Source organism: Schistocerca americana, chromosome 1 (assembly GCF_021461395.2).
Source record: "Schistocerca americana isolate TAMUIC-IGC-003095 chromosome 1, iqSchAmer2.1, whole genome shotgun sequence".
Taxonomy (NCBI): domain Eukaryota; kingdom Metazoa; phylum Arthropoda; class Insecta; order Orthoptera; family Acrididae; genus Schistocerca; species Schistocerca americana.
Window position 1 is genome coordinate 939,174,762 of NC_060119.1, and position 27,117 is coordinate 939,201,878.

A 27,117-nucleotide genomic window follows, 5' to 3' on the forward strand; every position below is an offset into this window, starting at 1 on the left:
ACTACCCTGGCCAGCAAGATCTCCGGATCTGTCCCCCATTGAGCATGTTTGGGACTGGATGAAGCGTCGTCTCACGCGGTCTGCACGTCCAGCACGAATGCTGGTCCAACTGAGGCGCCAGGTGGAAATGGCATGGCTAGCCATTCCACAGGACTACATCCAGCATCTCTACGATCGTCTCCATGGGAGAATAGCAGCCTGCATTGCTGCGAAAGGTGGATATACACTGTACTAGTGCCGACATTGTGCATGCTCTGTTGCCTGTGTCTATGTGCCTGTGGTTCTGTCAGTGTGATCATGTGATGTATCTGACCCCAGGAATGTGTCAATAAAGTTTCCCCTTCCTGGGACAATGAATTCACGGTGTTCTTATTTCAATTTCCAGGAGTGTATATAAGCCTAAACCACGCTTTTTGATATACCGATAGTTACTTGGTTAGTTATTAGTTAGTTAGTTAGTTAGATTTATGTTCCATGTATCATTTACACAATAAATTGTAATGATGTGGAATGACTCATTATATACTGACATCAATTTTCTTTGTAAACATGCCTTCACGCTGACCATTTATTAGTATTATCATTTTTTGATTAAAGATAGACAGATGTTAGTAATTCCTACCCATCTTCATTTACACATTATAGTAACAGACAACCTTCTCCTGAATAAAAGGAGTTGTCAAAAGGAAACATTTTTAGTTTAGATTCAAACTATAGGTACTACAGGCAAGCTTAATGTGGCATAATGATTGTCTTTTTTCCCTTCTTCTGATATTGTAATTATGTCTATCATTGTTCCTGTTGAAATGCAGTGGATTATTTATGACAGTTTTCATGAGGGAATAACTATACTGTGAAACACAAAGACTGCTACTCACATGCTGAGCAGCAGGCAGGCACGACAAAGAGTGTCTTCACATAAGTTTTCAACCAAAGTCTTCTTCAGAAAGGAAGCAGCACACATACACAATCATACACACCAAGAACACACACACACATGACCGCTGTCTCCAGCTGTTCTAGCAAGAATCTTTTTTAAACGGAGAGGATATGTGAACAATGAATGAGGGCATTTTTGATGAAACAACTGTGTCTCCAGACATTCAAAGCACCCATCATGATCAAAACTGGGCCTGTGCATGTCAGAGTGACGTCACAGGGAAATATCACTGTGGTGAACCTTATGCTTTTGGCTAAAGACAGTGGATGTCAGCTTCAAGTTTATGACGTAATGACAACTCCCGTCTTTTCTTGCAACCATGGTAGTTGTGTATAATCTGCAGCACCTGTTGGTTGGTTTGTGGGATTAAAGGGACCAGACTGCTACGGTCATCGGTCTCTTTTTCCAAAAAAAATTAAAACCACCCGAAGAGAATAAAAACGAACAGCAGGAAAGACGGCAGACGAAACAGGACAAGAAATACTCCGACAGAGATCAGACAAAACAAATTAAAATCACACAGTGTGACGGTGGTTGGCCGACCATAGAGAGAGGAAAAAAAAGCAAAAGCCAACCACCGAGAACACATTAAATACTCAGTTTAAAATCGGAGGCCAAAAGCCAGAATCAACACTAAAAGAAACAGAAACGCTCAGATTAAATGATAAAAAACCCCTGCCCGAATAAAACGCAAAACTAAGCCAGCCATAGCAGGCTCATCTGTTAAAAGGGCAGGGAGTGTGTGAGGCAGTGCGAACGTCTGCCTGAGCACAGCTAAAAGCGGACACTCCAATAAAACGTGGACCACAGATAAAACGGAGCCGCAGCGACACAGAGGTGGGTCCTCACGGCGCAATAAGTGGCTGAGCATCAGCCGAGTGTGCCAAATGCGCAGCCGGCAGAGGACAACAGACTCCTGGTGGGCGACCCGCATGGACGACCACCACACAGTCGTCGTCGCCTTGATTGGATGAAGTTTGTTTGGCGTGGACAGACTGTGCCATTCAGTGTCCCAAAGCGATGGAACTTCGCGGCGTAAGACTGCCCGCAAATCAGTCTCCGGGAGGCCAAGCTCCAGAGATGGTTTACTGGTGGCCTCTTTCGCCAGGCGGTCAACAGTTTCATTGCCGGGTATCCCAACATGGCCTGGGGTCCAAACAAAGACCACAGATCTGCCCCAACGGGCAAGAGTATGCAGGGACTCATGGATAGCCATCACCAAGAGCTCGTAAACCGCTCAGGGAATCGCTACAGATAACGAAGGACTCACCTGAGCAGGAGCGGATATACTCTAGGGCACAAAAGACTGCCACCAGCTCAGCAGTGTAAATGCTGCAGCCATCCGGCAAGGAACGTTGTTCGGAATGGGCAGCATAAGCGGCCAGTAAATGTTGGCGCCTCAATCGCAGTGGAGGGACACCAGCCTCCACAAATACGCTGTCCACAGGGCTGGTCCGGAAGGCACCAGTGGCCATTCGTATCCCACTGTGCAGTATTGGGTCCAGCACCCGCAACGCAGATGGGGATGCTGAGCCGTAAGCCAGGCTCCCATAATCCAGATGGGACTGGATTAACAACTGGTAGAGCTGTATCAGAGTAGATCAGTCGGTGCCCCAGCTGGTGCGGCTCAAGCATCGCAGAGCATTTAGATGCCTCCAACACGCCGGTTTAAACTGCCGAATATGAGGCAGCCAAGTCAACCGAGCATCAAAAACTACCCCCAAAAACCTGTGGGTCTCCACCACAGCAAGAAGTTCGTCGTCAAGATAAAGCCACGGCTCAGGATGGACTGTTCGGCACCAGCAGAAATGCATAACGCGGGTCTTGGCAGCCGAAAACTGAAAACCATGCGCTACAGCCCAAGACTGCGCCTTGCAGATAGCGCCCTGTAGCTGACGTTCAACAGCTGCAATGCCAGTAGAGCTGTAGTAAAGGCAGAAGTCTTCAGCATACAGGGAAGCGGAGACAGAATTTACCACCGCTGCAGCGAGCCCATTTATTGCGATTAAAAACAGGCAGACACTGAGGACAGATCCCTGTGGTACCCCGTTCTCCTGGACTCGGGAGGAACTATGAGAGGCCGCGACTTGCATGCGGAAGGTAAGATACGACAGAAAATTTCGGATAAAGATCGGCAGAGGGCCCCGAAGACCCCATCCATGAAGCGTAGAAAGTATGTGATGACGCCATGTCGTATTGCACGCCTTCCGCATGTCAAAAAAGACAACGACCAGGTGCTGACGGCGGGCAAAGGCATTACGGATGGCCTACTCCAGACTCACCAGACTGTCAGTGGCGGAGCGGCCTTTACGGAACCCACCCTGAGACGGAGCCAGAAGGCCCCGAGACTCCAGTACCCAATTCAAGCGCTAATGGGGCGGTAGCTGTCCACCTCCAAAGGGCTCTTGCCCAGTTTCAAAACGGGGATGACAATGCTTTCCCGCCATTGGGACAGAAACTCACCCTCGATCCAGAGACGGTTGTAAAGGTCGAGGAGGCGTCGCTTGCAGTCCACTGAAAGGTGTTTCAGCATCTGACGTGGATGCGATCTGGCCCAGGAGCAGTATCAGGGCAAGTGGCAAGGGCACTGTGAAATTCCCACTCACTGAATGGAGCATTGTAGGATTAAGAATGGTGGGTGCGAAAAGAAAGGCTCCGACGTTCCATCCGCTCTTTAATGGAGCAGAAGGCCAGGGGGTAATTCGCAGAAGCGGAACTCATAGCAAAATGCTCTGCCAGGTTGTCGGCAATTTCGTCGAAGTCCGTACAAACTGCTACATTCAGTGAGAGCGCAGGGACGCTGACAGGGGTCCGATAGCCATAGAGGCATCAGATCTTGGCCCAGACCTGCGATGGAGAGACATGGAGGCCAATGGTGGACACATACCGCTCCCAGCACTCCTGCTTGCTTTGGCGGATAAGGCGGCGGGCCCGCGCATGCAGCCGTTTGAAGGTGATGAGGTGTTCAATGCAGGGATGACGCTTGTGACGCTGGAGCGCCCGCCGACAATCTTTAATCGCTTCAGCGATCTCAGGCGAACACCAAGGCACAGTCTGTCGCCGAGGGGACCCAGAAGAACGGGGAATGGCAGATTCTGCGGCAGTAACGATGCCGGTGGTGACCGATTGAACCACCGCATCAATGTAATCAGTAGAGAGAGGCTCAATAGTGGCAGTGGAGGAGAACAAGTCCCAGTCAGCCTTATTCATAGCCCACCTGCAAGGGTGCAGAGAAGACTGACACTGTGGCAGTGACAGAAAGATCGGAAAGTGGTCACTACCACACAGGTTGTCATGCACTCTTCATTGGACAGACGGTAAGAGGTTAGGGCTGCAGATCTAAAGGTCGATGGCGGAGTACGTGCCATGCGTCACGCTGAAGTGTGGGAAGGAACCATCACTTAAAAGCGAAAGATCGAGCTGTGCCAATAAATGCTCAATGGTGGAGCCTCGACTTGTCGCCACTGACCCACACCACAGAGGGTTATGGGCGTTGAAATCGCCCAGTAACAAGAAAGGTGGTGGCAATTGGGCTATCAGAGGAGCCAGGACATGCTGCGCGACAGCACCATCTGGTGGAAGGTAAAGACTGCAGACGGTAACAGCCTGTGGCGTCCACACCCGAAAAGCGACAGCCTCTAAAGCTGTTTGTAGAGGTACAGACTCGCTGTGAAGAGAGTTAAGGACATATATGCAGACGCCACCAGACACCCTTTCATAAGCTGCCCGGTTCTTATAATAACCCTGATACCCACGGAGGGTGGGGGTTCGCATTGCTGGAAACCAAGTTTCCTGAATAGCAATGCAGAAGAAAGGGTGAAGGCTGATAAGTTGTCGGTGCTCAGCTAGATGGTGGAAGAAACCGCTGCAGTTCCACTGAAGGATGGTATTGTCCATGTCAGAGAAAGGCGTGATGGGACTTGGAAGGCAGATTACGCCGCTGGATCACCTGGTGCCTCCAATTCAGCACCGGTGCTAGCGCTATCCATGGCATCTGAGGGACCGGCGAGATCGAGGTCCTCAGCAGACACCAGAATCTCCACCTCGTCCTTAGACGCAGAGCTTGTAGGAAGCGGTGGGACGGGTGTCACCACAACGTCGTTGGTCTTGGGGAATTTCTTCTTTTTCTGCTTGTCGCGCTGTGCCTTCGGTGGTTCAGGCTTCATGGGCTTCACTGGGTCAGTCTCAGGGACGGACGACGACTGTGAGGCCCTACGACCAGGGGCTGGTGGTTGTTTCAGCCACTTGCGGGTGTCCGCTTTTCCACTGGATGGAACTTGCGAAGGGAGGTCCCCAAGGGACCCCTTCCTGGCTTACGCTTCTCCGGCTGGGAAGGGGGAGCTGATGTCCCCGATGGTTGGGAGGGTGTTGCTCCTGAAGAAGATGGAGCAGGAGCAACAGGGTGTGAAGTGCCCCCCACAATCAAGGGGGCTGTTGGATTCTGACCAATCATAGAACGAACCGGATGGGACGACACAGGAGATAGAACCGTCGTTGCAGCAGCGGCGTAGGTCGACGTCATTGGCACAAGATGGAGCCTCTCATACCTCCGCCTAGTCTCGGAGTAGGTCAGCACACAAAAAAATTCGTGTAAAAGAACTAAAAAAGCACTAGCCCACAGGATGCTGGAAAAAGGACTGAATGAAATGGCAGTGCACGATTGTTCTTCGTGTAATGTCGGTTTGTTGACTTTTGAGTCACCTGTCCTCTGTTCCCAGTTGTTGCCATTTGCCAAACTCAGCGATCTAACAGTAGTGGATGTTTGGGATTGTTGAATTACAACAGCCTCAATTTAACTTCACATGTTCTGTCGTAAAAAAAGTCCAATACTGCATCTGACGGTCACTGTCTATTTACTGTGAGTGTGAACCCTTGTTGCAACTGTGAGTACAACATATCATAGCTCCTGTATGGTACCAGGTGCATGCATCCGTAAGTCGCTAGCACTGGCCAATTCACCGCAACTGTCCGTACATCCCTTTCCCCGCATGGTATCCACGTGCTTCTCTCTGTAGCCAAATTGTATATGGGTGGTGACCTTTTGCTTTCTTTCCTGGCTGTTGTCACATACACGAACGATTGTTTCCACTAGCATACTGAAAAAAAAAAAGTAATGAAAGTTTTTTTTAAGGCTTGTATACCATTTTTAGGGCCTTAAACTTTAAAATATGGCCTTTTTTGAGGTCCCTACAAAAGATTTTGAAAATTATGGCCTTGGGCCTTTTCAAGGTGCATGGGGACCCCGTAAAATGTGTTCAATTCCTTATGCCCAGCAGTACTTCTCGAATTCTAGAGAAAAAGACCAAGTCTCTGTCAGTATTTGCTTGGATTGGGTTACCAAAATTAGTTTTCTGTAATTCCATCTTACTAATTGCTTCTGCTGACTCTGCAGTCCTTATAGCATACAGCCAGGTAAGTTTGGTAAATGCATGTGTTTGTATCCCCTGCAAGTCAGTTACAGTATACAGTGTGTATACGCAGATAAGGAAAAAAATTCCTGAATTTCTTCCAGATTTCGCTATTAAGAACACACTTTCTCCCAGGTGAAAACACACACTTTCCCTGTTAACTGACAGTATATTTTCTCTTGGAACTGTTTAACTTATCAGTACTATGAATGGTTATCGTTTTATACTCGGGCATTGAATTTCCCAGTGTTTTAGGAAACGAAACTCAGGGAAAAAACACGTTTTTGAAACATCTTTAATTTACAGCAACATGTATGCTGCATATTTTCGTATTACGAAAGTATAAATTCGAATTCCACCAAACACTACATATTACTTGTGCTTTTGTAAGCAGTCATAGCTCATGTCATGTGATCTCACCGGCCGATGACAGTTGGTATTCAGAGCTTAGGACATGTGATGTAGTCAGCCAATAGCAACATCACTGTCAAGTAGTGTGAAGCCACAAACAGGAAAAGTTAATTGTTTGTTTAATATACATGGAGTTTCTACGAAAAAAAACAAAGCTTTCACATATAATAATGGTCTCTCAGGTTAATAGGCTGCAAGAGAACCTAAGCTTTTACATATAATGCTGGTCTTTTATGCCCATATTACACTTAAAGATAAATCACATAAATGTGCCAGTAAAATTTTTAATAGCGACATAAATGTCTGATCTTCTGGGATTGAAATTCTTCTAAATGGCTCGTCATCAACGATTTGATTTTTAAATGAGAGTCAAATGCTCTGTGATTTAAGAAATTCATTATACATTCTCCCACTTGGTTCAACTTGCGAAAAGAAAATTTACTTTGAAAGTAACACTTTTCAAACCATTATTCGCAATATTTTCCCGCTACCTGTTAGAAATAGGTTGGTTTCAGCAGTTGCCACAGAGCGCCAGATAACAAGCGCCACCACGCTTGCGCAGCTATGATGACGTAGGAGGCCTGTAAGTTCGTTCGTGTAAAACATTAAAAGATCTTACATTATGTCATAAAAGAAACAAGACACCAGAGGATACTCCAAGAGCATCTGAATTTCATGACCCATACTAAAATGTGCACATTTAAAATGCACAGTCAGATGTCCATATTCCCAGTGAAGAAGGCCTTGACCTGATATTAAGCTTGTGGTTTTCATGGTGTAAATTTTCTTGGAGTACCAGTACTGTGTTATCTCATGTTTGGTTCTTTATTATGGCATAATGCCATACATGCTAGAAGAAGAAAACGTGCACTTGAAATGTAGCAAACAGTTTAAGCTAGCCAATAATGTGGAATTAAACACTTCGTTTCAAATATATTGACTGCCTCAGCAGAAAAGATTAATAAAAGAAAATTTCTCTTGCAAACTGACAAAAATGACTTCATTGTTCTGCAAGGCAATTAATGCTTGACTATTAGAAAGATGGAAATAAAATAAAATCTAAAACTAATAACATATCTTAACCTTCCATAATTATGTGAATGTATTTTAATTCACTTGATAGCTCCCAGCCACAGAAATCTGTTTTGTTTTCATTTGACATAAGAGCAGTATACGAAGGGGAAACAGCAAAATCACTAAATGTTAACATGGATCACCATGGAGACTACCCACATCCCCACTATAACTCATACTGCTCTGTGCATCAGCCCCGGATCTGCGATATTTCCAAACCGGGGCAATACTAGATAGTGGTACGCCCCCCCCTCCCCCTCCCCCCTTTTCCCTTAAGCGTTTGAGAAAGGATGTCAAAAATTCATTTTGTAGCACACCTCTTTCTGAAGTAAATTTCAGACAATATTGGGTCAATGGCGCAAAGGTAAAGCATTTTACTCAGTTGATGAATATAAAGATCGTAATATGGCAGATTTGCTGTTTCAACTTAGAGAAAGGTACCTCTGCCTGCAGTAGGACCTAAATTTGCAAAAACAATATCTAACATATAGGCATAGACCTATTTTTAGTGCTCTATATTTGTATCAATATCTTAGGATAATGACAGTGTTATCAAAATGTATATGATAATGACAATGTCATCAACATGAATACACCCCGCTTAATATAAATTTGTATAATGTTTTCTTTTTTATTGTGTAATTAACACTATATAAAATTCCAAATGTGTGCTATTGTACTACACTAACATTCATATGATTTATATATACACTGTTATGAGAATATAACCATCTTTATACTGTAATTGAACTTATTGACAAAGTCCATTGTATAAGAAAATACTGAATGGCTAATAAATATTCTTATTCTTAAGAGTCTGATGCATTAAACATATGTATTCGAGGAAATGTAAGACACATTATTTGGTCTGAAGTGTGCCAAATTGCAGTGCCACACCTCTTCACACAGCATTCTTCTATCACACGTCGCTGTATATATTCAGGACAGTGGAAATAAAAATGTCCTGCAGTGCCTCTCCTGCTTCCAATTGGCCAGTTTGACATCCGTCCCCTCTTTTTTAAGAACTCTTCTGAAAATCTGCACTCTTTATTCCCCATTAGCCAACAACTTGGTGCTTTGTGTGACATAAAATTAAATATAGGACACATAAAACCAGTAAAGACAAGGGACAAGCAAGACAGTACACATTTCTTCAATCCTTAGCTAACAGATTTTTTTTTCTCTAATCTTGCTACAGCTTTACATAGCGTGCCTTCCTTTCTGCGAAGGAATCTATTACTTCATCAAAGTTCATCGAATGTTTTGCTGCATGAAAAATTAAAACGTCGTTGTCTAATACTGAAAAAGCTGTTAATACAAACAGAACCCAAGACTGGTGTGGTTTCTCGATCTGATTACGTCTATTTTGTCACTGTCTGCTAGATAAGACTAAATTGGTCTTTCTAATACTGCAGCAATTGTAAAAATCACCAAATAAACAAGATTGATTTGGCAAAAATGGTAATTTTTATAAGACGACACTATCTAATACACGAAGTACCAACATCAAATGCCTATTAGGCCCACTACAAGCAAAAAGCTTTACGTTAGGAAATAGTTTCACACTTCATTCATACGCTCTAGTTTCTGAAGCATGAGATTGAAAAGTAGTAGTACGAAATTTCTGTACAAACTTGGAATAGTCATATTCTTCCATAATTTGTGTGATGTCCCCGTTTCTTCTCCTTCCTTGTTCTAGCAAGCAGTCTTGTCATCACTAATTCTGTAACTATTCCTGCAAATGTCGGAACTTATTTGCCGGTTAACTTCACTAATTCTGCCAGAATAACTGGTTCAGTTATCCCGCTATTATTCTCTGGCTAGGCGTTGTTACATGTTCGTACAACACGTTTTCCGCGCTACTTCCAATATAGAACTTAAAGCAACTGCTAGCCGGGGACCGTACAACTGGCCCTTACTAGTATAGCGAACTGTTCAAAAATTTCATTTACTTGGGTACACCGAGAACATAATCCGTAATCGTTCCTACCTGTTATTCCCGTTAGTCGTTTATTTCCACTCTGGTAGACTGTATCTATGGATTTTGCTAGCAATTATAACAACGCTTATCATTCGCAAAATCCGATCAATCACATAATGAGACAGTGGTTGGCATTCATCCATTTGGCTTTACTCCTCTCATCTCATATAGCCCCTTTTGTCTGCAGGGAAGTTTGTTTCTAGATGCAACGAGGATTCCCTTGACAGACACATCACGTACATTATGCACGCAATCAGAAATCAACTTATGATTAATTCAGAAATCAACTTAGAATGTGTTAAAAAATTGACAAGGATGCGTTTCAAAGTCATATGAATAATCAATAGACCAATGTGTGCTGGATGCTAGGCACTTTGCGAAACAAGGTTTTTTTCCTCAAGAAAATGAATTTGCCCCTCCCCCCCTTCCAGATCTGGGCCTGCTGCGATGAATCTGGCACGCCAGGAAATTTTTTCGTGGTAGCATCTAGCTGCTGTCTGCAACTGCTTACACGGCCAACAGCCACATTTCTGTAAACTGGAAGTTTGTGGTAAGGTCTTATGGGATCAAACTACTAAGGTCGTCGGTCCCTATGCTTACACACTACTCAATCTAACTTATGCTAAGGACGACACACAAACCCATGCCACATTTCTGTAGCCAGAAGCAGGAGAAGATACTACTCAACTGCGCATGCACATGATCCTGCTCGTAACTGCTAAAACAAATCAAATGTAAACAGTTGTGACGCCACGCTCATTGGATGCAGTTTGTTGTTACAAAGCATCTTGCATAGTCTTTCTAAAGCCTTTGACACATTTTGCTGTTGGCAGGCGCTTGTACGCGCACTGTGCCTTTTTGTTGTATATGGCGCATTTCCTTTGCAATTTATGTTTTATTTTCGTTTTTCTCTCATTCATGTTTTATTGCTGCAGTATTATTCTGCAGTAGCGGGATACAATAATATCCTTTGTTAAAATATCGCTTCTTACAAGTCAAAATTACAAAAATTTAACTGAAAACATAAACAACGAAAAATTCCCGGAATTCTAAAAAATTCCCTGGTTTTCTCCCAGATGAAAAAATTTCTGAGTTTTTCCCGGATCTCCAGGCTGTCTCGGGTCGTATATACCCTGAGTGTACAATGGCTCACTCTCTTTGAATAAGGGGTGAAGAAAACCTACCTTCCTTTTCTGATTTCTTATTCATAATTAAATTTACATAATTGTAGAGCACTCTTTTTATCTTGTAGGTCAAATCTGGTATATAACTATACTGTTTTGCTTTCTCTTCAGTTCCTTTAACAGAATAGCGTCCTTTCTCACGCACAAGCTTGACGATTTCACACTGCACAGTGTGTGGAATAACTGAAGTCTCTCTTCCATCTCTGAACTTGAAGAGAATTTCATCACTAAAATTTACATAGTACTCATGATTTTTTGAAGAGATGCAAACTAAGTAAATGAAGCAGCTGTCCTGACTGTTACAATTCCCTGTCAGCGAGTTAATGCTCTGTCTCTGTTTCAATTTTCACATGGTCAATCTCATCAATACCTGTAAAATACAATTGAGAAAAAAGAAAGTTGTTTCCAAATCCTGTCAAGACTATATCAGGATCCTGCAATTTTGATGCAGCCACTGTCTCATAAACATATTATCGTATTAAATTAAGATGACTGCCACAGTCAGTCAGCACCTTTATCTCCTGGTTACATTTTTTAATTTGCAGTTGTTAATGCTCTTCCTGACAGTGTCTACATCCATTGTTACCTTTTGATTATTCTCATCTGTGTCCATTCAGAGAAGACATGGCCAAACTCATTGCTACTGAAGCATCTCTTTCCTTGCTCTTATGATTGCAATCACTCTAAGAGAGGCCTTTGGCACCACAGGTGAAACACTTTCTGTTTGGACCACAAGCTGTGCTTTTAGTGTTTCTGTTGCTCAAGTCTTTGGCAAACAAAGTCGCTGGAGTTTCTTGGATCTTCACTGTTAAACTTTTCTTATTTCTTTTCAGCAAAGACTTCAGAGTTCTTTCATACTGCCTCATTTCTGCTTGAACTCTTTCACATCTCCAGTACCAAAAGTAGAAGTTTTGTGCCTAAATCACCTTCCATCTCATTTATCGCATGCTGGAATAGTGATTTGTTACCAATCAGCACATTTGGTAATTGCTTTCATTACAGCAATATATTCTTAAAGAGATTCTTGCTGTTTCTTCTTTCATGAAGATATCTAGATCTCTGCAGCGCTTGTCTTCAAATCAAATTTTCTTCCGAAACTTTCCTCAACACAGCCCATGACAAGACCAGTCACACATTAAATAAAAGGCATACCCAGAATTTGACGTGGCGATTTTTTGTGAGAAAACAAACATTTACAGTTGGTTCCAACCCATCACAACCGTAATTTTCTCCAAAAAGTAGTAGTCATCGTCGTCATCACCATCCACGACCACGATGAAGACCACCACCACCACCACCACCACCACCACCACCACCACCACATTCTATGTCACTGTTAATTTTCAACTGAAGTTTTTCTATACTGGATGCACAATAACAAATTTTGGTAGTTATTTCATTTTCCATCCCACTATCTATACTGTAACTTGCTCCCGATTCTGTTTCTGAAAACTACTTTTCAACAAATGATATCTTAGTTTCAAATTTTCCAGTTACTGATTGAAAAGTGAAGCCTGAAAATTCTCTTAAGTGTTTCTGATTTTTTCTGTCAACTGAAAGCGTTTCAAAACCTATTTTATGAACATATTTAATGGCTTCAATTGGTGCAGTAGTTATACTTTCACTTACTTTTTTTTTATTTAACGTAATCTCCATTTCTGGATATGTTATCAACATGTTTCACTCTACACAACATTCCAAAACAGGCCAAACAAACTTGTTATAATGTCTCGCATCAAAGTAAAGCTGTTGGTGGGAGTTTCAACTCATGTTCCATATTATAACATGTTTCATCTAATATTTTTTTCTTTTGTCAGATATTTCTCCTTTCATCACAACATTTACAATTTCTCCTTGCACGAATTTGCTACTGCTAATCATTGTTAAAATGTGAATATCCACCACAGATAAAAAAATCCACATAATTACGTGTTTCAGTATTCAGAGAGGTTCATCATAAACATCATAGATAGGCAGCACAGCCACTTGTTCCTTTACCAATGCAAATTATGTCTTCTCTGTGAACATCGTAACTCCATAAACACAAAAGCTAGTCTGCTATAACTTTTCAAATCTGTTTTGCATAGATGCAGTTATATATTATTTTCACAAAAATTGTTTGATTTTCCAGAAATGTATGTATAGGAAGAATTTATTTCCTCTAAAAAACAATTAAAAGATTAAAAATATCAAGAGTGTTGTTACACTATGAGTGATACAATGAATCGATTAAAAATATTTCTAATATTCATTACCTTTCCAAAAATATCTTCTGTCTTCCATAAGTGCGAATAATTGACAGCCCTGCCATTGATGAAGATATATGGTTCAGAACTGGTGATTTCAACAAATTGTCGAGTCTCTTAGTCTCTCTCAAACCAACATTAAGCCACATATCCAGAAAAATGAAGAGGCCTGCAATAAACAGAGCTTAATTGTTGACACACATTTAATGTATAACAATAATGGAACTTCCTGGATGGAAAAGTATGTAAAATAATGGAAAGGCAACCATATATCTATAAAGGATTTGCGTGTGGCACACAGAAATATGTAATAGAAGAAAGTTAACACTAGCTTCTGTGCTCTTGCTCTTTTTCTAGTAGGAGTGTATGTGTAACTGTTCCCATATCTTACAAATATTTAATATCATAAATTTTAATACTTTCATGTAATAATTACGGATCTAATTAAATACATATACCACTAGTTTGATAAATTTCATAGCTGTTATTGACACCGAACTTCTTAAACTGTTCAGAAGTATTTCCATCAGTGACAAATTGTACACTGAACGACATCCTCCACTATTATGGCAGATAGAGATCTGTAGAAAATCAAACTTCAAAAATGGATTACACAGGACCTGGTCTAAAGATCACTGTTACCAAGTGTGTAGCTCTTGCTCCCATACCTGTTTTCAGAATGAATATTTCACTCAGCAACAACAAGTACACTGTTTTGAAATTCCATATTCAGTTGCCAAGAGCAGTGCATGCAAAAATCAAGGTTCTGAGTTGAGTTCCTGGTGAGGGAAGCAGTTTTAATCTGCCATAAAGTTTATGCCTGTTTTGTTGTACTTTAAAATGAGATTTGTTAATTCTGATGGAAGTTTTGTTGGTACTTTTTTGCACACACACACATGCACACACACACACACACATGCACACAAAAATCTTGCTGTATTATATAGCAGCCTGCTGTACCTCAGTTCAACCAAAATCCACATATATCCCCTGAAATTTGACCTTTGACAACAATATACAATCTTACTTAAAGAAAAACACAAATATGAATTTAATAGAATATTTCCACAAAACCTACCTGTTGCCACAGCCATTGCAATGGAGAAAATAGGAAAGATGAAACAAACAAGGAACATCTGGGTGATCACAAACATCAATCCTTGCCATACAAATTCGAAGAAGAAGGGTACTCGAACATCAACTGCAAAACAAAAGAAAATTAAAAAACAAAACAAATATATATCTATTTATATGTATCCAAGATTATGAGATGTTTTTAGGCACAGCTACAAGTCATGCAACTGGTCCACACAATAATAATCCTCCTCTAATCAAGCTAAATCAATGTAGGTGACGACCTGAAAAATGATTCTGAAATAATCAATAAACATTCTACTGCAATTTTTGCTGTCAGAAGTTTGACAGCAATGGAGGCGGAGTCAGTACGCAAAATATCTGATCACCAAATTGTGTATCGATGTCCGGGGTTTATTTGGAAAGCTTTTAGCAAGGACTAGTGGAATCAGGCTACAAGACACTGTCAATGGAGATAACTCTATTGGATGAGCATCTCACACCTGACACTTCCCTTGGATTCCTCCCAGATAGTGTGCTCCATATCTTTATCTGTTGGTCTAGGACTCTCATTCAGACAGGGAAGGTTTCAGATCCCCTTCATGTCATTTAGTTCTGATCTCAATGGCTCCTTTTGTCAGAATCGCAGTAGGTAGAAACATGGGATAAGATTTTCCTCTCCTCAGACATAATCTTGTGCAGTAACAACTTCAACTAGGCTCCAGTGGCTTTACTACCCTTAGTGTTGCATGGAAACTGGCACTTGATGATGATAGGCTACAGAGAAATAAGCTGAATTATCCACCATGTAACAAAATTATGATCACTCTAATTGTTCTTCCACCACACACATTGACAAAATCTCTGGTAGCATATGGATTCTCAACTACATTTGGAAAAAGAGAAGCAACTGTAATTTAAAGAATAATAACTTTTCATCAACGAAAAGCTTTTAATATGATTGTACTGCACTGTGAAATGCCATTCCTAATTTTCAATAAACTTGCTTCTCTGATACTAGCAAAATTATCAGCAGGGTTACAATTTTTAGAAGCCCATCTTTTTTCTTAGTGTAAATTAAAGCTCTTCAGAAAGGTATCACTGCAAAATTTTGCCCAAAGACAAATTTTTATGCGCCTTTCTCACTTTTGGGGACCTTTATCCCTTCTTTGAACTAGTCACATAATCAGTTAAGGTCTCCTCGGCTTGCAGTGAACAGAAGTTCAGTGAACTGTGGACCGAAAGCACGCCGGTATTACTAGATTTTACCATGCCGAAGGTGTCCAGTGCCTGATTTTTTTGTCCTGGCTCAGAAATTTAAACAAGATTCCACAGAAAGTGATGGAACTATTATGGGATGTATTATTTGTGACTTTCTTAGAGATTAAACACCAGTGAGATCGCATCAAACAACACATTTCCAGCTCTAAAGCTTTTCAAACAAACACATCATGGCAACCTCTATTAATAAATCTATTTGAATAACATGAAGGAATTCAATAGTGATTTGTGTGCAGCTCTTAACAAAAGTAGTAATTCTACTCACTAAGGTGACCTATCCAGCCTTCAATAAATTTCTTGAAAAATACTTTAAGAAAAAACTACATGGAGTCTGTTAACCAAGAAACAATACAAAGAATCAAGGAGAAGGTGTCTAATTGAAATGTGGGACTCATTCTGGATGAATCAATAGATTCAATGGAATTATATGTTTGTTTACTTACGACATACTCCATTATAACATTTGTAATACTACATGTATCTGTGTGTGTGTGTGTGTGTGTGTGTGTGTGTGTGTGTCACATCGGATGGACGGATCACCATCAACAGTGTCACATGCCCTCACTTCATGAGACACCGCAGAAAGGTTTGGTATTTAAACCAGGACATTGGCGCAAAGTCTGGTGATCATAAACTTTACACCACCACCTCTCCTTTTCTTGCAGCTGAAATGATATGTTTTGAACATTTTAGTTTTTTCCTTAGCAAAATGCCAGCACACTAAAACGCAATCAGTTTTGTTAAAAACTGTGGCCTAGTGGTATCAAGTTAGACAAAGTTGTTCTGGTGGTTACGGCCCACGCTCTATAGGTGGCTTCAGCTGTTAACCAAATGGAACCTTTGTTCCCAAAGTTGAAGAATGTGACATGCTTGGTTCATACCCTTCACAGGGTTTGTGAATCCATAAGGAATGAGTATGATATCACTCATCAGTTCATCTCTGCGCTGAAGAAGATTGTACAATAAGCTCAGAGTTTTGTTGTTGCCACAAGAAAATAACTGGCCTGTCCCTTCCAAATTTTCTGGTCATTACTCATCGTGGTCGTTGTACTAAGTGTGCTGCTACACTGTATGAGAATCCTGACAAGATTAAAGAATTTGTGCTTTCTTTGAATCCAGCTAACACAGGTGCAATTTCCAGGGCACAGGAACTTCTGTTACCAGCGAAGATATGTAATTTGTAGACAGAACTATTTTGTGTGGATAGGTATAAGACAATTAGAAAAACACTGTCTTGAAAATGAAAAACAATTAGATATTTTTTTATCTCCGAAGAGAAAGCAGTTAGATGTCTTTCCCAAAGGCAAATGAGTTCAGTCTTCAGAAGAATCTGATATTAAGAAATTTGCCACATCTGTAGAGTTGTCATTCCCAAATGAATACAAAGCTTGGCCCACTGTTTTCTGTGGATGTCAAAGGAAGCTTTAGCATCAATGAAGACATTCTATCTCCTAACAGAAACAGACTTATTTTTAAAAATGTAGAGGTGCTTAGTATCTTGAAGGACAACAGCTTCATTTTTTTCTCCCCTGATGAATGATGATTTGATGTACTTGTTTGTCACACAATACACTAGAATAAGAGGAAGAGCATTTGTCGATTTAGTTGAGTAAATCATCCTCCTTTGCCCCGTTTTCACCTTATTTTAGCACCTTTTCCCTTCCTTTTTTTCCTGAAATTTGCACCTACACATTCTAACCATAGTTATCATTGAAGTGAAACATTTTGGAATGCAAACAAAAGACGTTATTGAAAAATAATTTCCTCTAAAACTAAGTATTCAAATGTAATCTCTGGAGTGCTGCAGTAGCTCACTCAGCAGCAGAACCTGTGAGAAGGAATGGTGGTTAAGGGATAATGTCCTATGAATGATCATGCATTACAGTGAATTTGAGTGTGTTAAAGAGTCTGATTGGATAAAAATGTGGAATGAAATCAGGTGTGGCCTACCTGGTGAAGCCAGCCTTAGTTAATTAAGGAACCCATGGAAAGGCTAAATCAGGGCAGCTAGAGAGGAATCTGTACCTTGTTTCTGCCAGAAATTAGTTCAGTGCTGTAAGGACTATGCCACTTTGATCAGTGAGTGGTGGATGAAAACATGGAAGAAAGATTAAGACATTCTACTAATTACAAAAACGTTACATCAGCAGAATTTACCAAGAACAACAATATGTTTGGTATCAACACATTCTTCCAAAACAAGAGTGACAAGGAAACTTAAAATGTGTCTGACTATCTTTGTATCAAATGGAAAATTATCCAGAGAAGACTATAAAAGTACAAGGAGACACAACAGCTGGCCAGTATTGATCATCAGGAGGTAACATTCCAGCATAGCTGATGAGCTCATAGAAGAAGTACAAAAACAAACTTAGCTTTAGGCACTGAGAGTTTCTTTTATTCTGGGACCTGAGTGAGTTGCCCCTCATCTGTAATCTTTCCCAATCTATCCCTCTTTCCATCAAGAGGGGAAAAAACTATAGTTCTGGAAGCTAAGATAGTTGCTTTTTTAATTTTTATATGTTTGTATCGGCAGTACTAGAATTTTGCCTCCTATAGGTAAGCATTAGTCAGAAAGTATCCCAGTAATTTTACTGAAACAATAAAGATATTGTGCAGAATGTGAAATCTGTATGCCACTTTACAATTTCAAGCTGGCATAAGCTCTTAACCCTTCAAGTTAGGAACCTGCATATATCCTCGCATGACTAACACAGTCATGTGCTTGCCATTTGCAGTTGTAGTTTTGCATGACACACTATACTGCTATACACTACTATGTCAGCTGAGTGGAGCAATATCTGAGGTGATCACTGTGAAGATCTTTGTCAGGACATGAGCAATTTGAAAGGAATCATAAATTACAAACTGTCCTCTTGGAGAAAAAAAAAAAAACAGTACATGTAAATATATCTAAAAACAAAGATGATGTAACTTACCAAACGAAAGCGTTGGTATGTTGATAGACACACAAACACACACACAAAATTCAAGCTTTCGCAACCAAAGGTTGCTTCATCAGGAAAGAGGAAAGGAGAGGGAAAGACGAAAGGATGTGGGTTTTAAGGGAGAGGGTAAGGAGTCATTCCAATCCCGGGAGCGGAAAGACTTATCTTAGAGGGAAAAATGGACAGGTATACACTTGCACACACACACACGGCGGCGGAAACTGTTGGGTGGAGGGTGTGAGGACACAATGTTACTGTAGGATGAGGCTGGGATAATTACGGGAGTGAAGAATGTGTTTTAAGTATAATGCCCATCTGCACAGTTCACAAAAGCTGCTGGTGAAGGAAGGATCCAGATGGCATGGGTAGTGAAGCAGCCACTGAAATAAAGTATGTTATTTTCAGCTGCATGTTGTGCCACAGGCTGGTCACTTTCCTCTTGGCCACAGTTTGGCAGTGGCCATTCACCCTGGCGGACAGCTGGTTGGTAGTCATACCAATATAAAAAAACTGTGCAACAATTGCAGAGGAACTGGTAAATGACATGGGTGCTTTAACAGAGGCCCAGTACAGGATACGGTAAACCTGTAACAGGTCTGGAATAGAAAGTGTTGGGTGGGTGGACTGGGTAGGTCTTGCACCTCCGTCTTCCACAGGGATATGATCCTTGTGGCAAGGGGTTGGCATTGGGAGTGGCACAGAGGATGTTGTCGAGGTTGAGTGGGCAATGGAACATCACTTTAAGAGTGGTGGGAAGTATATCAGATATGATGTCCCTTGTTTCAGGGCATGATGATGGGTAAACAAAGTCCTGGCAAAGGATGTGGTTCAGCTGTTCCATCCCAGAGAGGTATTGGGTAACAAAAAGGGGTACTCCTTTGTGGCTGGTTCCCGGCGTGTGGTGGGAGGATTGGAGTTGTGAGGGGAAATGGAACAGGAGATCTGTTTGCAGACTATGTCTGGAGGATAGTGCCTGTTTGTGAAGGCCTTGTTCCTCTTTGTCCATCCCTCATAACAGTTGAAACCTGCCTAGCTCACCTTTTCAACTTGCTATGTCCCCCAAAACTCCCTACCAATTCTCTACCAAATCCAGAGCCAAAATATTCCTGTAACACGGTTGTTAACCTTTCCACCAAAACCCTCTGCTTCACAGTAGTTTCAATCCTATCAAAAGGCCTCACCTTTAGTCCTATAGCCAAATTTAACCATGCTGGACTTGCCAAAGACCCACTCTCCTTCTCCCGATTCCTGCAATGGAAGCACTTTTTTGCCACCTGTTCCTCCAACCAAAGCCACCGTAATGAAACAGCTACGGAAACTGAGCACGTTGTGTTGAACTGCATGTTGCGTCCCCAGGTGGTCAACTTCGTTCTTGGAAACAGTTTGGCGGCGGCGATTCATCTTCATTGACAGCTGGTTGGCATTCCGCGAACTTAAAAAAAAACATAATGAATGCATCCACAAAGCCTGATTTCTCTTGCTCTTTCTAACTTTATTCCTCTTGTAATGAAAAAGGAAGGAGAGCCGCACCCACTTCCAACAGCATGCGTTCATACATTGTGGGGCAATAATGTGGCCCCATGTGAACACTTCTGACCCACAAATGTACTGCAACAAACATAGCTGGGCTATAGTGGACAGTAATGTTGTTGTACATGTGGTTGTAGTTCATGTGCCTTGAATGTAGCCCAACAACAATGTTGAGTTCAAATATAAACAATTTTTATGGCTCATGTAAACTTACTTTATGATTTTAACTTTTATGGGTTATTAGTATTATGCTCTCCTTAACATTTTCTGTACTCTACAGCAAACTGCATGTTACACTGGATGGTTTACTTACATCTATGTTCTAAATCTAACCCTTCTTTTCATGCACTGCAGAATTTTTATATTTGATGCTTACTTTCCTTTGTTTGTTTGGTTATCAGTGTATTGACTCCTTGTAGGGATAAAATAAATCTATTGAGATAAATGATTTTGTTGTCCTATTTTTCAGTACAATAATTTCAGTGAATGTTTCCTTAACATCAGGAATCAACAATAACAAGAGATGAATGAATTAAATCTATGCTCTTACGTTCATCCATATCTTTTGAAAATCTTTGCAATATTCTTCCTGCAGGTGTTACATCAAAGAAAGACACTGGGCATCTCATCACTTTTCTGAACATTGTATCATGTAATCTAGAAGAACCTGGAAGATGTTCACAAATAAAAAAATTCAGTAGTAGCCGATCTCCAATTGCATACTTTTCATTTTGAGAAACTTGAAGATAAAGACACTAACCATACAGTAGTTGTCTTGCTATACCTATTCCTTTTATCATCCCAAAAACCATCATTACAACAAATGTCATGCCATAAATCAACTGGTAAAACCATAGAAAAGGATTGTCATTCACAAACCCTTTCATATTGTCAAATGTTTGATTGTAATGTGTCACATTATATATTCGTTCACCCTGAAAAAGAGAAAAATACAACCAAATTATCATAAAAAAGAAATGCATTTGACAGAAACTAGCAGTTTTATACAAATTGACAATACACAAAACAGAAGTAACAAACTGTCAAAGGAATTTTATTCTACATCCTTAGTTATCATTTTATAAAAATTGATAATTTTCTGAACTTCACTTAAATATTCCATGCCTCCTGTCCATATTCATTAGTGTATTTAATTTCAGAGTAAAAGAACACCAAAGCATGGAAGCAACTTGTATCTTATATCTGCCTTACTTTGTTCCAGATGACTTAAGGTCACTTTTCTTATTCTAAGCAGCCTTAATCAATTCCACATCAGGCTTGGCTCCCTCTACATTATATACCACTTCTTATTTCTTAATGTCAAAAGGCTTGATACAATTTTAGCAGTACCTTGGTGCAAAATCTGTTGATAAGGACATATGTCCGTAACACAGGGTTTCCCAAACTGTATTCTGCAGGAAGTAGGTGCTCTTTCCAAAAAATACTAATGATGTGATGTTTCTTTTTCGACATTTTCTCTTTTTGAATTTTTTAAAATTTATATGTTACTAGTTATGATTTAGAATTGAAGTAATCACAGAATAAAACCAGTTTCCTTATTTTTAAAAAAATTATCAACTTCATTAACTTTCAAAATAATCAAGGTGTTCCATAAATGCACCAGCATTCTCGAAGTGTTCCAGCAGAGGAAAAGTTTGGCATTAATGTGTCATTCAGCATTCAGTCATATTATGAACAACAACTTGATGGAAAAGAGTCGATGAAAGAAAGGGGGGGAGGGAGGGGGGGGGAGGGAGAGAGAGAGAATTACCTCTTTGCCATCACCTTCATCCAGCCATATTTGTAACCATACACCTGCACCCAGTCTCGACAAAGTGAACAGAAGCACGAGCAGAAGTAATACAAGCATGATACAGTATCCCCCACAGTACTTGGCATACTTGAGATATGCCTTGTATCCTGCTTGTGTAGTGGTATGTTCTTCATCACTTGTGAGTTTGCCAGCCAGATCATCATACTCTGAAAATACAAAACATATAAGCAAAAATTTTTAACCTGAGTAGTTCATAAAAATGATTGACTAATAGTAATGCCTCCTGGAAGTCAAGGAACATGATCTTTGGTGCGATCTTACACACTATTTCTTCTTGTTCTTAAAATCTGGAGGAAAAATCAAATCAGAAGTTAGGAAGCTTCGTGGGATGTTACAAATATTAATCAATTCCACTTTATTACTGCTATAAGTGGGATAACGCTTTCCTTTGAGTTACACTTAAACCTGAAGAGGTTTCAATTAGTGTTTGTTGGATGTCAGCATCCAGTTATTTAAGTACGTAGGTGCCTCGCTAACTGTTCTGCATTCTGGCGGAGTGCCTCAAAACCCAGACATCTTGGTGTCTCATTGAATCTGCACTCAATGGTAGTCCTGCCACTGTGCCCTCACTGCTGCCTGATGTAAGCACTGTGAACCAAGTTTAACAAAAGGGTTGCCAGGGAAATACGGTTTAGTCATAAATAATAAGACTGAACTGGCAATTTAATTTAGAGGTGCTTTTTGTCCTTTCTGAATCTGTATTTCATACTAGCAGGGGTATAATAATTACTGTTGTGTTCAGCAAACCATGTTTTGTGAGAGCACAAGAGAGACACTGATATCTTGTAAACACATTAATGATACATCTGCAGATCATGTTTATCACTTACCTATAAAAGACTGGTGCTTGGCCCACAGAGACACACAACAGAAAACAGTTAACACTGGCTTTCAAGCTATTGCTCTTTTTCTCATAAAAGTACACACATTCACACATGACCACATAGACACCCAAACATACGAGCTCACCACAGCAGCTAACTGACAAGCACAACGATAAATTTCGTTGATGTGCAACGAACGTTTCGTGGCTTACCTGCCTGAATACATGTTCCATCAAGCAGCTTGAATTTTCCATCGAAAAGCCAATTACATATGAAATTGCTCAAGAATTAAATTCACACTTTTTTTTCTAAAGCATAATTATTATGTGATCGGAGGCTTTCCCAGTGTATGTGTTGTTTCCAGGACTCTTGGGTGGACACCCGAGAGCCCTGGAAACAGCGTAATTATTCTTTTAGTCATTAATTGTATTGCATAATTTGTAATCTCTCAAAGAACTACAATAAATATAAAAACTAACCTTGAAACTTGTTTTTTACTAGCAGATGTTATCCTTTGAAGATATCAAACTCACATGCACCAGTAAAGTTTTAAATAATGACACAAATGGACGGTCTCGCAGGCTTGAAATTTTTCTAAGTGGCTGGCCCTCAGTGTTAAGTTTTGAATGAGAGTCTAACACTCTGTTATGTAAGAAATTCATCACACATTCCAACACATAACATAATTCATCTTGTGTAAAAGGAAATTTACTTTGAAAGTAATGATCTCCAATCATCATTCACAATATTTTCCCGCGACTTGTTAGAAATGTATACCGTTGAGACAACATGCTCATAAAAATAGGCCCATGAGAAATATGGGCCTCACAACAAGCTTGTGATGTCAAACTTGTCGGCTTGCCCGACACACTCCATGAACACCCTTGCAGGACCCGCATGGATATCAATCTGCAATTGAAAAGGTACCCACTGAAGATCTTAACTTTTTCGTGTGTTGTCGAGAGCTTACATGCACTTAAATGTGCCTTCAATAATTATTAGACTCATCTGAAATAGTTACTCGCTCCATGCCAGAGATGGCTGCTGTGACATGCCCACTACGGCCTGTCTTCTTGTGGGCTTCTCACTGAAATTAGGCCCACTAGAAAAACAGATTGTCATGAAGTACTGCATAGTCTTTTGACACATTTTGCTGTCAGCAGATGTTGGGTGTATACTGTGTTTTGTTGTAAACGGCACATTTTCTTTGCAACTAAAGTTTTTTTGGTGTTATTCTCTTGTTTATGTTTTACTGCAGCAGTATTATTCTGCAGCAGTGGACTAAAGTAAAATTCTTTATTAGAGTATCAGTTCTTAGCAATCAAAATTACAAAAATTTAACTGAAAACTAAAACAATGAAAAATTCCCAGAATTCTAAAAGATTCCTAGATTTCTCCTGATGAAAAAATTCCCAGGTTTTCCCGGATTTCCAGGTTGTCCTGGGGCATATACAACTGAACATCATTTCAGAACTTGTAAAAGGTTGACCATCCAAAAAATGTTCAAACGTGTTCTTCAAATTTAGCCATTATACAAGACATAAATTTCAACATCACAGGAATGAAAGAACTTAATTTAATGCAAAGGAATAACACAATTAATCTTGTATTGAAATTAATCTTTATTAGCAGCTGAGAAGATAGCAGCAGTATGCAAACTGTCCCAAAAAAAAAAACACTAGAAAGCGTCAACAATCATGATAAAATCATATTAATCAAGAAGCACTAAACGAAAGAAAACACAGCACCTCTGGAGGACAGCACTTGAACTCTTTGACACTTGGCATGTGTACATCAGTTGACAGCAACTAGTGATTTTGTCACTACAGCAGCTCCCTTCGAGAAAGCAGAGCGCCATCCAAGTAGCGCGCAGGAAAATGGACTCATCGGCTGCTTGAGCTGGTGCACGTGTTCCAGTACAAGGTGCCATGGTGCAGCAGTAGGTTCTTCTTGGAATACCTATGCAGGCTCCAATCAGTCCAGCGAGACAGCACACAGCTTCTTGTTGAGAAGGACATCAATGGTTCTTTCACCTCTACCATTACACCTGTGTATAGAGGTCTCAGTGGTGGTTTCAGGTCATCTCCATTTATCACCACGTGTGTGCATAACTGTAGCACGCAGTGAACATAGGTGGGTGAAGTGACATGACCTGATGCTAGATAAGGTAAGATTTGAATGATCCGTTCCCTGAGGTGAGAAACAAAATCTGCATGGTTAATGTCATCTATGTGGATTTCCTGTGGATCAATCAATTTGCCTAGTAGTCAACAGTGCTTCTAAATAAACTAGCTCAGCTGGCAAAGAGCTCAGGTCCAGTTTGTATGTGCTTTGCAGACCGAGTAAGACCAATGGTAATGCTGTAGCCCAGTCTGAATTATGTCATATCAGCATGGTCTTCAGAGAATGGTGCCAGCATTCTATCATTCTATTACTTTCCAAGTGGCAGCTTGCAGTTTTATGGTGTATAGTGCCACAGATTTGGTAAGCTGTACAGACAGGTCAGATTCAAATTAACGTCTGTGGCCCATTTGGATGTGCAGGAGGCAGCAGAAATGTGCTATCCATGTGGATGTGGATGTGAAGGTTGAAGCTAAAGTCTTTGATAAAATGTTAATGAATGGCACTATTTCCAGCTATCTGGTGAAATGTCTATCAGAGGCAAAATAGCCGTTGGATGGAACCAAATCACATCAACACGAAATGTGCAAAATGAGCGATCACGTATGGAAAGTCATCTATTGGTGCATGCACATGGAGACGACTTTTGCTGTGTTGACAGTTGATGCATGTTCATGTCCACTCCCAGTAGTCTTTATGGATGCCCGGTCACACATAATGGTTGGAGACTAAGCAAGTTGTCGGTCGGTCTGTAAGGTAGCGAAGATCGTGTAAGCTGTAAAATACATGTCTTTGAAATGTGTAAAGTGGAAAAGGATGGGACTCACCACTGCACCTGTCGCTTGGTCTTGGAAGCTGTAAGATAACCTCAACTTTCTCAAGCTGCAGTAGTGAACCTGACAACGTGATTTTATGGCCCAAAAAGTTTATCTCTGTCTGAACAAAAACGCGCTTAGTGGTGTTCAAGACTACGCAGTACTGCTGTAACCACTGAAACACGTCAGCCAGATACTGCTGATGTTCTGGAGAGGCTGAGAAAACCAGAATATCGTAAAGGTATACAAAACAATATGACAGTCCTTGTAACATAGATTTTATAAACCTTTGCCACTTAGTGCTGCATTATGAAGGCCACGCATCATGAAACGATTCTCAAATAGGTCGTACGAACTGATTACGGCCATCTTCGGCACTTCTTTCTTGGCTACAGGAAGCTGAGTGTACATTTTCGCATAGCCTACGGTGATGAAACAGGTTGCACCACTCCAGACATAGTTATAATCTTATTGCAATGGTAAAGTGTAACAATCTTGCACAGTTCTGGCATTGAGAGCTCGATAATCTCCACATAGCCTTCATGCATCACACTTCTTAGGTACCAAATGAAGTGGGGATGATCACGGAATGCTTGACGGTCGTGCAACACCTTCACACAGCATAATTTTGAATTCTGCTTTTGCTATGGCAGGCAGACTGAAACCAAAAATCTAGGTCAGCACGATATGGGTGGATTGCCAGTACTTGTAATGTAATGCACCGTGTCATGTCATACCTTTTTCGGCACTCCTGGTGATAGCGTCAAGGCTGGGAACTTCTGCAGTAAGTCTGCTTATTCGCCACTTGTGTCTTGTACAAGCTTGGCAATGTATGTGGCTGCATTCCATCTAAAACCAGACATTGATAAGCTGATGATGCCAACCACGAGTTGTGCTTTTGCCATGTCTGGCAACAGACGGTAATATGCCAACAAATCTGCTCCTATTATGGGTTCTGACACACTGAAGATCTTACAATCGCATGCTAGGTCACGGCATAGTACGAGGTCAAACGTGATATGCAGTGCGCCATACATATTATACATAGTCAGTCTGAAAGTGGTTGCAGGTCGCTTGCTCACTGGTTTGATTCAGTGTCCACTAGGTATTTTTACCCTGACTTACAATCACTGATAAATAAATTCTGCAACACAGACTGGCAATCGGTCTATATTCCTATGTCCAATTGGCAATGGAGTTTGGGTGAGCACATGGCATTGTACATCTACGAGCCTCTTCCCCAAATCTTCTGTGACATCAGCAGATGGTAGGCCAGCCAGTCCCAGAGGTTGAGGAAGTAGCAGAAGAGCGGCTCCTCGAGCACTTCCAGTGGCAGTTTCTGTTCTTGCTATGGTCCTAATGGGTCACGGATTTGTCAATCTGCTTCGTCAACAAATCGACCTTGGCAGTTACATCATCATAATCCGCGTGCAAAACCACTGGTGA

The 27,117-nt window shown here is 40.9% G+C and overlaps 1 protein-coding gene across 2 annotated transcripts in view; it reads right to left on the minus strand.

The window, feature by feature from the left end:
• The window catches only part of LOC124615574 (ATP-binding cassette sub-family C member 5-like), a 272,433-nt gene that overhangs the window by 75,919 nt on the left and 169,397 nt on the right, over positions 1-27,117 (minus strand). For both annotated transcript variants that reach the window (XM_047143562.1, XM_047143569.1), the window contains 5 exons: positions 21,849-22,057; positions 20,838-21,012; positions 20,628-20,744; positions 14,323-14,445; positions 13,254-13,413 (listed from right to left, as the gene is read on the minus strand). In XM_047143562.1, coding sequence (XP_046999518.1) covers positions 13,254-13,413; positions 14,323-14,445; positions 20,628-20,744; positions 20,838-21,012; positions 21,849-22,057 — 784 coding nt within the window. The remainder of the gene's footprint in view (positions 1-13,253; positions 13,414-14,322; positions 14,446-20,627; positions 20,745-20,837; positions 21,013-21,848; positions 22,058-27,117) is intronic.